The sequence below is a fragment of the Athalia rosae genome, chromosome 4, assembly GCF_917208135.1.
Source record: "Athalia rosae chromosome 4, iyAthRosa1.1, whole genome shotgun sequence".
Classification (NCBI taxonomy): domain Eukaryota; kingdom Metazoa; phylum Arthropoda; class Insecta; order Hymenoptera; family Athaliidae; genus Athalia; species Athalia rosae.
The window spans coordinates 12769853-12787999 of NC_064029.1; the positions used below are offsets into that span (position 1 = coordinate 12769853).

At 39.1% G+C, this 18147-nt stretch overlaps 1 protein-coding gene across 16 annotated transcripts in view; it reads right to left on the minus strand.

Annotated features, from left to right (window-relative positions):
• Window positions 1-18147, minus strand: part of LOC105691160 (gamma-aminobutyric acid receptor subunit beta) — a 90899-nt gene that overhangs the window by 24551 nt on the left and 48201 nt on the right. For 9 of the 16 annotated variants that reach the window (XM_048654874.1, XM_020855361.3, XM_020855357.3 and 6 more), the window contains exons 3-4: window positions 14689-14756; window positions 131-357 (exon numbers count right to left, since the gene is read on the minus strand). In XM_048654874.1, the coding sequence (XP_048510831.1) occupies window positions 131-357; window positions 14689-14730 (269 nt within the window). In that variant the 5' untranslated portion in view covers window positions 14731-14756. Of the gene's footprint in view, window positions 1-130; window positions 358-11290; window positions 11359-14688; window positions 14757-18147 lie in introns of all 16 variants that reach the window. The other 7 variants (XM_020855362.3, XM_020855359.3, XM_020855363.3 and 4 more) reach the window with 1 other exon arrangement.

Below are 18147 nucleotides of genomic sequence, written 5' to 3' on the forward strand. Positions count from 1 at the left end.
GAAAACGTTACTACTTCGTGCTTTGAATAACGCGTGCGCGCGATTCTTTATTTTCGCGCATTCTCAATTCAGAGAATATGATATTGGACGATTTCGTATTTGTTCTTTTTTTTTTTTCTTTGTTACTCACCGTATGCTCCTCGTGATACTGCCCGAGTAGTGTATGCGAATGAACTCGTTGCTGGTGGTTGCGATGTGGAAGTAGGACTGTTTCTCGTTTACAAAAAACGTATCTGGTACCCATATATTTTTTATGAACTCCGATCCGACGCTCAGAGTTTCGACCTCTTCCCACTTGTTGAAGGCGAGCCGAGGATCTTTCCAGAATTGACGAAAGTAAAAATCCAGCGTAAAGTCCTATACATGTCACACGGGACAAAACAGAAATAATTTTATATTAGACAAATTTTTAACATCATTTTTTATTATTCTTTCTTTTTTTTTTTTTTTTTTTTCATTCTATTCTTTGCCTATCGAATGTGGGATGTAGAGCGAAGCTGGTTGTATCAATTATTTGAGAACCGAGTCGATCGAGAGACTTTATTTTTGATTTTCATTCCACTCGCTGGCAGAGTAATTAAAATTGAAACAAAAGTATTTACCGATTCGCACGATTGATACAATCATCTTCGTGAGGAGTCATCGCGCAAATACGGATCTCTATTTTTTTATTATAATTATAAATGGTGGAAAAAAAAAAACTTCATAAAAAATGATGAAGATTGAAAGAAAAAAAAAGTATGTATGAAAACAGAAATGCTCTCGGAAATAAAACTCAATACAAACAAGGGAGAGAATAATTATATTCAAATACGAGATATCGTCAAATTGTAATCGTCTTTGGTTTATCGTGGGTCGAGTATTCCGACTACAAATGATGCTTTTTGAAAAAAAAAAAAGAAATACAAATAGGAAACGAAGATGGCAGTCGCTTATAGAACAGCTTTTAGCCGTTAAGAGGTTAAGCTGCATTTAAAAGAAGAGGATCACGAAAGGTAGCGAGGTATAGGGCGGTATTTGAATATCACGTGACTCGGGTCGAGTATATAAGCAACACCCTTTACCACCCTTTACTTAACTGCAAACTGCACGATGCTGTGAACTGTAAAGTGACGCCAAGATTAAACATCCTTCGCTGTAAGTTCGCTACTGCAGCACCGTGGATAGTTTTATTTTAGCAAGGTAAAAAAATGCTCAAATTTATTCGAAATACTATCCATCACGGTACGACGTTTGGTCTATAGTTCATAAAAGAAGAAGACTCGGAGCAGTTTTTGGATAAGAAATTATTGGCGTCTTGTTGTTTGGTGAATTGTAGATAATACAGTGGCTGGTTGTTTTTTTTTTTTTTTTGTTTCGTGCAAGATAAGATAAAAAGCGGTTGGGAGTTTAGTATGTGGTATCTGGACAATACAATTTTATCGAAACGATTCAGCGTTGCTCGACTGCCATCAACTTGATGCGGGATCGATAAAATTTTGTTGGATTTTTTATTGCGCTCCCTATTCTACGGGGTACTCAAAAAAATATTCAACGCCTTGCTGTTCGCAGAGGGGAATGAAACGAGTAAGTTCAAATTTTCATGAATTACGTGTGTAATCGGAAGTTCGTCTCACATCGAAGAACCAAAGACTCAGTTTTGATCTGTTCCTTGTGAGATAATTTTCATCGAGCAAAGGTGGTTGTACAATGAGTATCATGTGATCATACGGCGATATAAAAATTGTCAAGTCCGTGCATTCCGTCAAATGACGACGGTCCACCTCTGTGGTGTCTTTGATAACGTACACACGAACAAAATGACGATGATATCAAACGATGAAGGATGTTACAGGATCGGGGGAAAAGAGAATGAAAAGTAAAAGAAAATTGAAAATTAAAAAATAAAAAATAAACGGCTCAAAAAGCAGCCAGGATTTTGGTAATATATCCAACAGACGATAAGAGATTAATGTATATAAGAAGATGGGTTATGTAGTGTGAATTCTCAGGGTCAATTTTTTTTTACCGAGGGTTGCAGCATTCTACTATATTCATATTGTTAAGGTATTCGTGTATGTTATAATATCTAATTACAAAAAGGTATTTATTTTATATACGCATGCAAGCCGCGCACATCATGCACTTGTCACGGTTACTCGTAACAATTCGATTTTCACATACATGATCAAATGAACTTGAACGTGTAATTCACATAATCTTAAGATGCAAAAACAAAATTTTTAAACAATTATACATATGCTTTCCCGCATGCTTTCTTCTTTGATTTTTATTTGGCTCGATAATTGATCTAACCTTTTAATTGTTCCATCGTTTTTTTCTTTTTGAATATATTTTTTTTTTTTTTCAAGCAACAATCAATGGGCAATGAGTGATCGATTATGTATTCGTATAATGTGTGATTCAGATTTTTCTTTTTTCGCTCCAGTTTTGCGACAAGTTAATTTCGTAATTTTGGTATCTGGTGAATTTTGTACATAAATCCTGACGAGGATGTCGCGTGATTGGAATGATTTTTGCCGTATCGTAAAAAATGCAAGGTGATGGTAAAATTTTGGAGAATAATTGTGTAATCTATGACGAACAGATGTGGATATTATGTAACAAGTTTTGGATTCTAGGTAGATCATCTGCAGTAGAATCGTCCTCGAGATTTCTAGCAACCCCTAAGCGAAGCTTTTAGGCGCGAGTTAAAGCTCATCGCTCAAAACGTAGCCAGAGGCAAACAGCGCAATGTACGTATATACATTCATGTATATAAAAAATATATATATATGGATGTATTTTTACTTTTTATTTTAACACAGCCCTCCTATACGTTAAAACGAGCGCTCTGCAGTCAGTCAAAGTCATCCAGCTATTTCTCTTTCTAAAATCTAGGTCTGTGGAGCGCGATATTATTACACATATGTATAAATATATATATATATATATATATATTAACTGTATATATATATATATACATACACATAGATGAATATAATATCCTTAGCTCTGCGACTCGCCTGTAGTTACTGGTATGCTATGATGTGAAAAGCCGTACCGTTGCTGCACACGATGCGTTTTTATAAATTTCAACTTACTTATATATTTCTTGACACCCTGCAGCGTATGTACACTTCAGTAATTTTCTTCTCATTTATTTATTCATTTTTTTTTTCTCTACACTCTTTTTTCTTCCGTATTCATTCAACGAAAGTTTCTTTACATTGAGGTTTTTTCCTCTTGTTTTACGGGAATTGGGCGAAAAGAGAGGAAATTGAGGGTTGTTAGCTCTCGCTTATAACCTCCGAGATAAGGGGAAAGATTAAAATCCGGGTTACATACGTACGTACGTACGTACATACGATAGATGTATGTATAATTATACGTATACATACTTTATCGTATAGCTGGAACCAAAAAGACGTCGTATAATGCGCGAAAAAGACGAGTACCGCGCCAAATGGGTGTATAGCACGATGATTACATTTCAAGTAATCTAGAAGCGCGAATGTAATCTACGTTCTTTTGATTTTCGCCACCATTTTAATCTTAATTTTTTCCCTCATAGATTGGACGGGAGACATAATCCACTTCAGTTTTATGAAATACTTCGAGCTTTTTAATTTTATCGATGAAAAGATTCACCCCTACTTATTCTTCGGGAAATGACGTGAAATTTCAGTCACCGGTCTGATCAATTTTGCATTTCCTGCGTTCGTTATTCTCGCCCTGATCTGCGGATGGTGAATTTTCTTCATTTTTAACGTCGATAAATTTTCTAGCAATGGATACAGGATTTTTGATGTCAAGTTCTCCGAGGTATGGAAAAAAAGTGTGAATTAAATAAACTGAGCGAGGAAGGCAGCGAGAGAGGAAAATGCCAGATGTCGGATACCACCGCCTTACTGTCGGTTAGCGGGTTAACGAATAAATTTCATTCCATCTTCTCGGTTGTTAATTTCCAATTTTTCAACGGATGCAAAAGTCTGGCTACTTCCAATGATAATTCACCTCCATTTAACGGAGGATTCGTCGAGAGATCGGCGAGGCAATGGCCCCGAGAGAGAGAGAGGAGAATGAGAGAGACGAGAAAAAAGAACTAGCGATTCCACGAGCTTTTCGTTATCGCAGAAACCAAACGATTCGAGTGGTCCTGCTTCGCAGGTGGTGGACCGAGTACGGTTGTGCAGCGGCAGAAGTATTTGCCGAGGACACGTCCGGGCGATAACTCTTCCGGATGTTGTCGGGCGGTTGGTTTTGGACGCCGCTGACTAAATCTCAATCCGTCTCTTTCCATCTCATAGGAAAAGATGGTCGTACAGTTGTCGTAGACCAAGCAGAATACGACTTAGAAATCCCCCCAAGCTGTCCTCTTTGGCGCCAATCCAGGCGCACTGCGGCCTCGCCAATGTGTGTAACGTACGTACGTGGCTACGCGGTGGTACGACGTACTTTACTTACCTATTTCTACGTCTTATTGTCTTTGTACGCGGTTGCCAATCCCTTCGACGAACGACGCGAAAGTTTCCGCGGTTCCCGGGATAGTGCCATGCATGCAACCTATATTCGCACGCGTTCGTACCGATTTAGTCGGTTTTTGAAAAATATATTTACGACGGAGAAAGTCTTGAGCTTTCTCGAGGGCTTCTCGGAGTTTCATTTCTCCCGATCGCTTCCCTTTCCCATACCCATGTTCTCGTTTTAGCGAGGATTTTGATTTCTTTATTGAGAATTGATATTCGAGATATTCTGATATTCACTCGAGAGTCAAAAACAGAGTTCGATATACCGCCGTTTCGATGGTGGGTAGCTGATACAAAACGCGCGTCTATTTTTTCTTCGTTTCAGATTTTTTAAATCTTCTTTTTTTTTCACCGTCGTTTCCGGTGCTACAGGGTTGGCCGGAGAAAAGAGAAACGGAAGAACAGAGTGGAGCCCGGGATGACCGGAACCGCTGGAATTATCGGAACGTACGCATTTCTCATCGATCTCCACTTTCTATAGAGAATCCCTTTACGATTGTAGATGGGCGCTAGAGTCTCGAGTTCCTATACTTCTGCTGTTTGTAAGCGTTACATACGCATACGGCTCTTCTTCCGGTAAAAAGAAAGAGGATAAAATGAACGGGGTAAAATTGGAGTATCTGATTGCGAGTCCTGTCGAGTGTCGAATAAAAAACTCGACGATTCCCGCACCGTTCAATTTCAAGTAAAAACGGAGCCATGGTATTTTCATTCGACACTTTTCAATTATCTTACCAGATTCCGTACGGTATAACAAATCTCAAGTACATAATACGCGACGTCGAGTCGTAGAAAATTTGAGGGTACAATAGAGTACGCGGTAGACGAAACGTAGAGGGTTTCAGGAAGGAAGTGTATAAGGGTTGGCGTATAAACGTAACCAGTGCGTCTGTAAATACCTACACCCACGCAACGTGTTACCCCAAGAGTCCCAGGACCTGTACGTATGTATGTACGAATATATGTATGTATACATATATATATGTACCGAAATATATGACATCTACATAGAACTGCAAAGTTGTAGGTAGTAAAATGAGATGGAGAAAGAAGAGAAGAGCTGTACTTGGTTCGTAGGAAGAGGAAAAGGAAAAGGAAAAGGAAGAGTAAAAGGACGAGGATAAGGATGAGAGGAGAGATTACGAGGGGAGTAGTAGGGTGTAGGGAGGGTGCGGGTTGGTCGGAGTGGAGAGATGGGGGTTGAGATCGATGCCCAGGACGTCCTCCTGCGGAGCGGAGCTCTTCGAAATTTCTGGTTCCTCGCTTATTCTCCTCTCCTCCGCGGGCTCTGTATAGCCTAGACACTTTTAACTATGGCGAGTGTAACGTAACTCACCGGCATATGATCCTTACGTTTTCCCTCCACTTTTATTTATTTCTGCCTTTTTTTTTTTTTTTTTTTTTCGATTTCCTTCCCTCTCCCAGCCGTATCGCTGCAGGTCGTATACAATAAAGGCGTAAAGAACACTCGTTCGCGTTACTCGAGATCGTTCAGACTTGAACCGGTAATGCCGAGCATGTTCTCAGATTTTACGTACACTCGACATTCTTTCATTCATTTTGTCCGCATTCCGTTCTGTACATTTTTTTGTTTCAACTTATTCTTTTCAATTCTGTCTTTCATCTTTCACTTCATCATCGATTCATCTTTTCTCACCTCCGTCACCTCTTTCCAAATTATGTATGCCCACAGCTAACAATAAGTCCGTTGATTCTGTGTCGGTGGTCGGGCAGACAAAATTATTAGATCTCGGTGTACTTTTTAATCTGCGAGTAGAAGATTCCATAGAAATTTTCACTACTTCACAGCACACTGTGAATTAATTTTGCTTTCGCGATAAAATTGAGCTCGGAGTATTTCTATACTTTGCGTATAATGATTATCACATTTCCATGTACATGTATGTACATATGCTCGTACGTACGAACGTGAGATTGGGAAATTCTACATGCTTTTCTCTCCTTTTCGAAAATTTAAGGGAGATCAATTTATGTACCTGATTTTTGTAGATCTGCAGAGCTTTTACCTGTTACACATACCTTATCATCGTGCATTTTTATGTATTTAATACGACTGTAATGTATATCAAACTTTCATAAGAATATAAATTGTAGGAACATTATAAACTTATGTAATTACACTACCTACCATATATACTTGTGAAGAAGTACTTACGGAATAGATATGGAGTTGATTTGGTGTGTTTGTGTGTTATTTCGAAAAAAAATCAATAAAGAAACGGATAACAAATAATACCGTTTCGTTGTATATCAGTGTTTGTGCCTCATTGGCTGGTTGAGTGTTTTTTTGCTTTTTCACCCTTTCAGGTGATTTGAACGTGAATATACGCAATTATTTAATGAAATCGATCGATTGAAAGGAAAGAAAAAAATCAAAAAATACAATTATATATGTACAGTTAAAATCTTACGTTCCAACACATATACATATATTTATAATGTGTGAATGATGAAAGGATACGGGAGGCACACTGCAAGCAAATTCAGGCACGTCAAGCGTTTCTGATATTCTTTTCGTCATACGTTGTACGGTTCTTTTTTCACCCAAAGCATTTTTGTAAAAGCAAGCAAGCATTCGAATTTCTACAGCGTTCACTTGAAGAATTATAATAAACATAATGTAATTATGTGATTGTTATATATATATATATATAATAATAATAATAATGAAAGCACACACTTTGTACGAATCGCGTCGTCTTTGGATTGAAGCGAATCACCTCTGCGCTCTTATAATTTTTTTTATCCCTTCTTCGATATTCATAAAAAAAAAAAAAAAAAATTATGATAAAATTTTCGTTTCAATCCATAGAGTTATCCGATTCGTTGTACAAACACTTATATAGGTGTCATTCCATAAGCACACAGATGACGCGGCAGCGACCTGAAGCGCACTGCACACACTGACAATGATAGAGAATTTTAGTTTCCAATTGCTGTGTATATACTATATATTTTTTTGTCGTTCACTTTTTTGGCGTTTTTTGTTTGACATCGCATCGTTGTACGAGATACTTTAAGTCATTGGACCCGTACTCGAAAGGCACATGTAATTATTTGAAAATCAACTCTAGGTATGCTGGTATACCTACATGAAGTTTATCTCAAGGTGTGAAGAAACATACTTAGTTTTTCATTTCTGGAATAAGGATCGTTGGGAAATAGAAATATACATGGAAATGACGGTCGCAAACGCACTGCGATTTTCCACAACCAACGTTGACTAATTTATGCAAAAATTTCCTACTCTATTTCGGATATTGAAAGGATTTCGTGTTTGTTCAATTTGAATACGAAAATCGGTGGATATTTTGATCGGTGATTTTTCAAATTAACATTTTTCTCTGAGTCATTTTCTGGGAATACCAAAAATATTCAAAACCACTGCACTTGCCATGAAAAACGCGGCGTTTTCGAAAAATCGGTTCTTCCATTTCTCAAGAGAATAAAAAAAAAAAATCAACCTCAATTCTCGTCGTTTTTTTTCCCACTTCTTTTTGCAGCAGTCGTTTGAAGGGAAGTCTGGCGGTGAATAAAGTTTGTCTCGTTGGCCGCGGAATTGCGCTTTGGAAATTAATTGCGTGTATGCAAGGAATATGCGGGGATCCGTGGAGGAAAAGGAAAGTGGAAGTGGAAGGGGGTGAGGAATGGCTCGGGGGTTTAAGGATTTCAGGGGTGAAATTCGCGAGTCACGTCCCAGGTGACAGTGTCGACTTGATTTGGTTTCCGCACAGGGCTCAACACCTGGGGTCCAGTCTTATACATTCAGTTCCAAACTTGCCAAACGGACAAAAACAATCATGATAGTGCTGATAATTTTGGAACGCGTATCAAGTTTTTCAAAATTTGATCAACCCCATCAAATTATGATCATTCGACGAAATATCACGACACATGCCAGATAAGTCAGCAGCGGACAGAAATAAAAAGAAAATTTTCACGAATACCAATAATGCAAAAGATATGTTAAAATTTTGGTTGCGATTAATTCGGGAATCAGATATACATAGGTAGCTACGTATACATATGTATAATTATATACGCATATTCATATCAATGCCGAATTGATATATTGCAACAATTTGAAAAACGAGACTTTTTTACCGGATCTTTTTTTTTTTACGTGAATTCTTTTCACCGGAGAATCTTGTCCTGGTATTGTCTGACTTGACAGCCTCGTCGAGAAAAGTTTCTCCCCCATCATCGCCACCCACAAAACCACCCTTTAGATGCGTACATAAGTATATATATATATATATATACGAATTCCATTTTCCATTTCCACGGATCTTTCTTACGTATTTTCGACCAACGATGTTTTTTTTCTCTGTTCATTTTTTGGCTTCATTATTTTGAAGCTGAATGTACAAAACGGAACGATAGTCAAATACTACAGAAATATAATTATAATAATAATATACACAATCTTATACCATATCTTATAAATATATATTTATATGTATATTCGTTGTAAAATATACATACACCTATATATTTACTTATTTATTATTCTGGCCTGCGACGTCCAGCCCATGCGAAGATCATAGTTTTATTCGCCTTCGTAAGAATTGAACGATGGACGAAAAAAATATATCAAATCGTCGATTTCAATATAACGTTTGATTAAGCTTTTGCCGAACTTCGACCGGTTCTTGGACTGTAAGATTTGTTTATCTCAATTTCCCCCCCAGGGCGGAACTTCGCGGGTGGGGCCATGCAACGGAACATCGCAATTTTCAAAACGAATCAATCATAACGAGGTGTCAAGGTCTTGCGGACTGTGGAACGTATCAAGGTTCCCTTGTAACAGTTCAGCCAATCAAACAGCTGTGACGAGCTAAAAACACAGTCAGTAGGCCACCAGTGTCTTTTCTGCCAACATACACGAAAAGATTTTTTTTTTTGTTATCCTCAGGAGCGACCAGGCCTCACCAATCTCGCAGTAGAAGATATCGAGATCATCCTGCAACGGGCTTACAGATCATCATCATCATCATCATCATCATCATCATCACTATCATCATCCTCCTCCGCATCTCATCTCCTTTCCATCGATAGATCGATCGATCACTCGTGAATTATTGCACAAAATTGTCAGAGGGTCGAGATAAAAAACAGGCAATAAAGCGAAAGTTCGTATTATACATGTATGTATGGAAATTGATAAAAAAAAAAAGAGAAAGAAAAAACGATAAAGTTCTGAAATGTAATATGAACGGAAACTTCCACGATGTCGGTGCGGCCTGATCGCTAATATGAAGACATGAGGAATGATATGTGATGGGTTTCTTTTTTTTTTTTTTTTGACAGTGATCAGTGTTGAGATAAGGTGGGATACCGGGATATAATAAAAAAAAAAAAAAAGGATTCTCCTCAATACGATATCAGGTTGAACAGGAATCTTTTTTCTCCTTTGTTTCAGGTTTAATAAATTGCGTGAGTGCGTGATGACGGACGACAAATGTCAAGGGAGACTGCGGCATGAATAAGTGTCAAGATACAGATCACAGACAGAGGTGGAAAGAAAGTCGGAAAATAGCGGAATAAAGGGGGATGAAAAACAGACGATTCCAATTAATTGAAAAAAGTGGAAAAAAATTAATCAAACCGTCGCGATTCCGGCTAACACAATCGCGTTTCTCAACGGTTGGAAATATAGTTCCGTAACACCTCGATTCCCGATGAGGTAAAAATTAATTCTGTAAACAAATTACAACACGTTCATCGATAACCGTGAATTCCCGACAAATCTCGGCGGCGTGAAAAATAGGGAGACGTGCGGGAGGAAGATCGGAGTTATTTCAAGATTTCGGATCGAAGGTGAGATGTGAAGAGAAGCAGGGCAGAGAGGTATATCGCATGTAAGGGATGAAGAAGCTCTCCGCCGGCAGCATCGGGGTCGGTGGCGACAAAAGAACTTGTTGGTCGGGGGTGTTCTTGGGGGGTGGTGGTTGGGAGTAGGGGGAAGAAGGGCGGTCGATCGCTGGGGCGCGGTTGAATGAGTTTGATGGGCCATCCGATGACGTACCGTGGAGTGACGTAGATGCGTGAGGGAAAGAGGAAGAGAAGTGATGTCGAGAGAGCGGAGGCGTAAAGAGTGGCGGGGAAGAAGTTGGCCGAAAGGGGAATAATGTTGCCTCGAAGAAGAGGGATCACGCTGAATTCCGAGGGGATCGCTGACTGCCGGACAAGAGACGTTTGATACGGCTGTCGGCTTACGTATGTACGTTCATGTAACGGGCATCCCGGAAGAAATTCATACGACATCGTACAACGAGAAAAATAGTTAGTTTTTCCAAACAACGAAATACGCCATTCAAATATGTTCGTTTCGAGCGACGAATCGCACACTCGATTCAGCCGTTTTTGCTCGTCGTTCGCGAGCCCATTGCACAATTGTGCTTCATAAAATGGAAAGTATTCGAGAATTTTTTACTCTCCCGAGATGAGAGATGGCAATTTTTAATCCTTTCGAAATGGTTCTAAATGATTTCGACCGCGGAGCGTGATTGTCATCGACTTTTCGATTTTTTAAATTATAAGAGAAGCGTACACGGCATCCCTTTGGAAAGAGATGAATAAGGAAATTAAAAAAATGGGAATATTATTGAGGGGAGGAAAATGACGTAAAAAAACGGAAAGATAGACAAAATTGGAGAGAAGAGAGATAAATTAGAAGAGAACGAGAGAGATAGAGAAATATAGAGGTAGACAGATAGAGTGAGCTTTATGAAGTGAGATTCGTGAGATAGGCACTGTACCATCAACACTTCGGACACGGAGCTGATGCTGAGGACATACATGGTGACGCCGACCTCCACGGGCGGACCTGTAATCAACAAAACCAACCGACTTTGTCGTTTTGATCCTCAACTACTTTTCATTGTTCCCCATATCATTAGCGGTTTAGTTCTTTTCTTTTTCATTTTTTCAAAAACATCACACTTTGGGGACCCCCTTGCCTCTGCCGCTCTGCTTACATGTACAGGTTTTGCTTTTTTGTTCTCTTTTTTATTCTACTGCGTTTTCTCTTTCAATTTTTCGAATAATTAATCGTTATCGTTCATCTGATCGTTATCTGTTTCTAATTTTTTCTTTCGCTTCATAGGGGTGTGTTAGGTTTTAGAAAAAAAAAGAAAGAATCAAAGCAAAAAAGGATAATTTTGAGTAAATTTCGGATTAAAATTTTAGATCGATAAAAAATTTACGAACAGAGTTTACGCAGAGGCAAAAGTTATCGCGTTCACTCTATAACCTTCGAAGAATAAAGCTCGCACCCTGCACGGAACCAAATCAACAGGACTTCGTTGTCTTCGTTGTGCTATTTCCGCAGGCTAGAAAAATTGGGGATCATATTTTCCCTCTCATTATGTTATCACAGTCGCTTATCGAGTGACCGTAAAACCTAATCGTTATTCGATACCTATTCAATATTGATATGAAATTCAGCAGCAGCAGTAGGAGCAACGTGGAATAAAAAAAAAAATCATGTTCAAAAAAACCTTTGCCTCATTCGTCGCATATTATAAGTCCACCGATTCCTTTTGCCTTATTGATCCATTACATGATTTGAAAAATATTGTATACGGTAGATATTTGTCCGTACATCCTTTCATTCGTCAGGTGCTATTCAACGTACGCGTGATAAGTTGTTTGTAATCGGTTCGCAATATCGTTTCTAGGTTCTGTTTTTTTTTATTTTTCTACTCGTAACTGATGGAGAAAAAGAAGAAAAAGTAAGAGAAAAAAAAAAAAAAATCAAATTATCAGTGATGGCAGCGGGCAGCCCATCTCTGCAGCCGCGGCATATAGCAGCTAGCGTCTAATGGGATGAATATCTGGGTATTGTATACATACATATATATGTATTTGATATAAATATATATGCGTATATACCGTAATTTCTGAGTGTGTATTACATGTACTATGTATAATATATTTGTTATCGTCACACACACAGCATGTGAGGTGAAATGATCGGGATATTCTTCGCCGCTGATCAGCCTCACACGCGCACGCATACAGAGCTAAAAAAAGGAGTAATCAACATCGAGAAAATAATAATCGTCGACACCCAATTGATTGGATAAAAAAAAGAAAAGTAATCACATGAAAATACGACACATAAATAAATAATTATAAAACCAACAACTGAAATCAATTTGCCGACTGCAACACGATATATTTCAGTTTTGTTTGAAAAGAAGAATGGAGAAAAAAATTTGATTCGAATAGAGTTTTTGAAGCGAAGAATCGAGTGGTAGGAAAAATAAATCACGAGTTAATAAGAAACGGATCAATAGATAAATGAAAATAAGTAAATTCATATCGATCATGTGTTTTGAATATACATAAATACATATGTATCTACCCCGTATGTATATATGTATATGTATATATATTATGTACAAGAAAATGAGCCTATGGGCTGATATAATTATGTGCATTTGATACATAATAACGAATGAATAGAGATAAAGAGTATATTATTAAGTGGTGGTGGGTATATATTATATATGCGTATATATCACACGAATAATTGGATTGTATATATACGTATGTAAATATATGCGTAATGAATATAAGTATAAGGTGATACATATACATATATATAAATATATGTATATATATATTATAGGTATAAATGCATGCGGTGGCTAAGCCACACAAGGGCCTTCTAGCGCTCTAAGGACGCACCATACAAACAAGACAACCTTAATCGGGGATGATCCGTGTTTCGTGGGAGTCTGGATCTCAGATGGGATCTCGACCCCCGCGACGCGAACGGTGAACGTGTTTATTGTATAATATATATGTAAACCGTATCACGATTTCTTAGTATATATTATATATATTATAAATTGTTATACATCTTCACTGGTTTTATTCCCTTTCTTTTTCATTATTTTTTCGCTTCGATTTTTTCAAGCCTTTCATTATTTTTCCGATTTCTTATTTTCTTCACATGCGAGCTTTTATATATCAACAATAGAGAAATTAGTTGGAAAACCGAAAACAAATAAATAAATAAATATGTAACGTCAGATAACATGAATAAAACAAAACGCGAACTCTGCAGCTTTTTCTAGATTAAGACTATAAGAATATCGAAAGCACAAGCTTTATGAAGTGAGGTTTAAAAATAATATGATAACGAAGGGAAAAAATAATTACAGAGTTCGCCGGTATACGCGATACCAATTTTCATTTTCTTTTTGTGTGTCAAAAAATATTTGGATGGTATACGTAAATAAATTTGCGAATAATCTTTATCATTTCGTGTAGATAAAATATTTCTGTATCCAACTCCCAAGATGAAGGGGGTAGCTGATGGATTATTCAGGGGTTTGCAAGGGAATGGGGAAAGGCGATTAATCAACACGTTTAGTGAGTTTCTTTTTCATACGTGGCTGGTGACGATTTTCATCATTTTATATACATTTATAATCATCGTTATACGTGCCGGAGTTAAGGCGGATTGCACGTGATACATATTACTTTTTTCCACGATTGAAACATAATAATTGTAACTTATACTTTGGATTGATTTTTTTTTCTCTGGCTCAATTCGAGTGAAATGGGAATTTGAAACGCGAATAAACGACGAACGTATTCGTTCGGACGATACCTTTTTCTGATTCCGTTTAAATTTTATTTTTTGAATAATCCCGGATTTTAAAAGACAGATTATTATTTCGAAACGTATTTTAATCATACGAGGATTGTTGGATTGAAACATTTGTCGCGCGAAATCCGAATAAGGCAGGCACATATTCAAATGCGATGAATTTTGAAGAAACGCAAAAAATAGCCTCGATTTCTGCTCGCATATAAGATGAATGTAAACGTACGTTAGCTTCGTATGAAAAATAGACGTGTGCAGGTATACAGGAGATCATGGCAGGAGGGTAGGGAGCGTTAGGGAGGTATACCGATCGAGGGTTGGTGTGCGAATATCAGTAGCATGAAAACGGTAATAATATTAATGAAAATGAAAATAACGTGTAGATAATTATTACGTAACGGACACTAAACGAAAGCACTTTGGGTAATATATGGATTGATATGACTGATTTGTATAGAATATATATAATATATATTAATATATGGTGTGATTACTGATTGGGTGAAAATTTGACTGATAAGACCTAAGTAGTACCATTTTCACTTCGGATAGCGAGCTGATGCTCAAGACGTACATGGTCACGCCAACTTCGACGGGTGGACCTGAAATTAAGGTTTTGTAAACTGAGTCGGCCGAAAAAGCCGATTGACGGATAACAATCTATCTAAAATAGTGAAATTCAAATAATCATTGTCTTTCATAGCATATGCTAGGCATGATCGATTATACTTATACACAATCGATACGATCCGGTGTCGTTCGATTCGATGTTAATGGTTGTGTTTCTCTACTGATGAATGAAGGATAGAGTTTCGAGGGTCGTGGGTTCAACAAGGGCACCTTATAGATATTATTTCATTAATCGATTAAAATTATACAGATAAATGTATATGGGTAATTAATTTCCTATCATACTCACGTCCTGAAAAATTACTTTGAGTTTCATTTATTATTTTGCTTTATGTCTACGTGGATCAATTATACTTATAAACTACACTGCTCAGAAGTTTATTCTTTCTCGTCTTTTTTTTTATCGTCTGTAATTCCCCATTGTCGCTCTCCTTGATATGCAGTTCGATTTTAAATTAGAGAACGATCCGAAAACTTTGCGAAATAATTTTAGGAAAATTTACAAACGACTTTTGATCGGAATATATCACGCACCGAATTAAAGTTGTCGATCTTCGTTCGAAGAGAAACGAGTTCTTCAAATTGGGGAGTGTAGACTAATATGTGAAAAAAATACAGACGTTAACGAAAGTTAAAAAAAACTGTCATTTTTTTTTCCCACGTAGGTACCAATATCTGCGATTCGACGTACGCCGATAATTGAGTAGGGGAAAAAAAAATGAATTGTCGTAGCCGTAAGTCGAGGTAGCTGTTGCAACTACTCGATTCTTCGACGGATTATTATATATACCTGCAACGCCACATCGATTCTATGTGTCTTATTTACAAAGTATAGGTATACGAGTATCGATTGATAAGCAGCGTGGTTCGCGAAATTCGAAATATATAGATACGTGTACACGTATATATCTACATTCGTATCAATCACGACAGAGCCAATAACGGAGGCTATATATTTCGGCGGTCATTTGCGCGCGACGCGAATGTGGCCAAATGCCAGCCCTGTATATGGTATCAATACATGCATATATCTGATACACCTACCCTGTATGTATTCGGGCTCCATGAAACGAGTGCAGAGTCTACGTGGATATATTTACGCGCGTCTGCTAGACGAAATTATCCCGACCCGAAGTTTTGATCGGCGAACGGGGATTTCGCAAAATTTCATCACGAGCGATACGAATCGAGTCTTTGCTTGATTGAATGATTTTTTTTTTTCAAAACTTTTCCGGTTCGACCGTATTTTTGAAGAATTTTGACAAGAGCGTAGTTTGTGCATTTCTTTGCCAGCGGAAACGAGCGCGAATTCCGAACGATGTCGGACGTATAGGAAAACTGACGGAGTTTGTTTTCCGAAAATGAATATAAAGAAAAATCTACTTTTCCCCTGTATATTTATATCCAGCGAGAAGGTATGCGGTAAATACATATATTTACGTACACATAACTTACCTATATAAAATACCTAAACTTCACCCATAAACCACAATTCGGTGTTGCACACCGCAGGAGTAATATTTCTCTATTTCCGGTATGTGTATACGCGGCGCACATATGTACTTAACTAACTTATACACGTGTATACGGGCACATAGGAACTAACACATATCTCTAACGACATGCCTTCGAACTACCGTTGACGAACACCACGCGAGGGACTCGTAATTTCCAACACTATCGCGTCACCGGTCAGTATAATACCTATGTTACACCCTCGCAATTACTATGGTTTGCCTATACTCAACCAATCGTTTACCTACGAATTTATTTAATCGCTCTAAAATCCGATTTCAGTCAGATTGAAACCGAGTCCCAATGAATTGCCACGTTATTTTTTTCACCGGGGTCGTTTCGAGTTATTTTGTATTTCTAGCGTTCTCGTCGACGGAACGAAATCGATCGATCGATCCGAAATTCATCGGAGCCAATATTCCGGCTGTATCGAGGCGGCGAACGGCGATCGTTTCGCGACGTGTGTGGCGCAGGATAAAAATGACGTCTCGTTATTTCAGCGATTAGTTCGACGATCGTGTTAAAAATGAGAACAAGTTGTTCGAGTGGAGGAAATAATGAGCGTTGCACGTATGTATAGGCTCATCCGTGAGGGCGCGGGGTACGAGGGAGTAACCTAACTTATAAATGGTTGTTGAGAGGGGAGTAACTCGAGGCGTGCAAGAATCTCCGTTGAATCTTAATCACAGCAATTTAGGCAGACAACCCTGGTACCCAACAACCCAACCGCGTAAGTTTTTAACCCAACTCCCCCATTGCCTCCAGAACAAAGCGAGCTACGTCGGTACATAACGGTTCTTCTATGTATACATACATTGTATCGTTGTATCTTTTTGCGCATGAACGAGAAATGCGGGAGAAGGTTGGTTGGGTAGGTATACACGTACACGCGCGTACACGTGTGTATATATGTAGACGAGTAGGTGGGTACCGTAGTCGGTTGGTTTTTTTCTCTCGCGAATCGTGCGTATATGTATTTCCAGCGAAATTGCGACAAGGTAGGCAGCGGCGTGTGTGTTTAACATCGAGGTTTCCAGGAGCAGGTTCGACCGTATCCGCGGGGGTAGGCGAACGCGAAGCGGCGGGGGACGCGATATGGCCAGACTGGGATAAGGGGGTGCTCCAAAGAGGCTCACCGGGTTGAGGGTTTGGGGGTTCCGGGTTCGCGCCTCGCGGGAGTCGAACCCACGACGAAACGTTCGCAGCGTCGGGACCGTGGATGCTGTTAACGGTGGGTAACCCGTGGCAACCCGCGACCCAACATTGATCCGAGCTCACCCGAACTTCAGCCCCGCCCTGCACGACATGTCCCGAAAATTCACCTCTCATCCCCTCTATTATATTACCCGCGCACCTATCTCCCTATCAAAACACCGCCCCGAAACGCGGCCGAGGAATTTAGAAGAATCCTAGAGCCGGAATACGGATTTCAGGACAAGCGCGACGTCCCGACCAGCCGAGTCGAAAGCGCGTGTCCAAGTTTCCAAATAATTGCGGTACCGACGCGTTCGAATCCCCGATTTCGGGGGATCGATCGATCGATCGATCGCTCGATTCGTCTCGACTCCTCGGATTCGCCTGCTTTTCGCCTTCGAAATTTCTTTGATTTTCATCCCCCCCCCCCCCCCCCCCCCCCATCGACAGGCACGAGGCGTTATACGGTGCAGCGATAAGTGAGTGAGAACGGGTCGAAGGCACCGAAGACTCGTCGAGGTCATCCCCTGGATTCGCATTAGATCCCCCAGACGACGACGACGACGACGACGACGACGACGCGGTCTCGGCCCCGATGCGTCGGTTTCATGCGCGTCCTCTCTTTATAGCGAAAATCCCTGAACCCCCGAACAC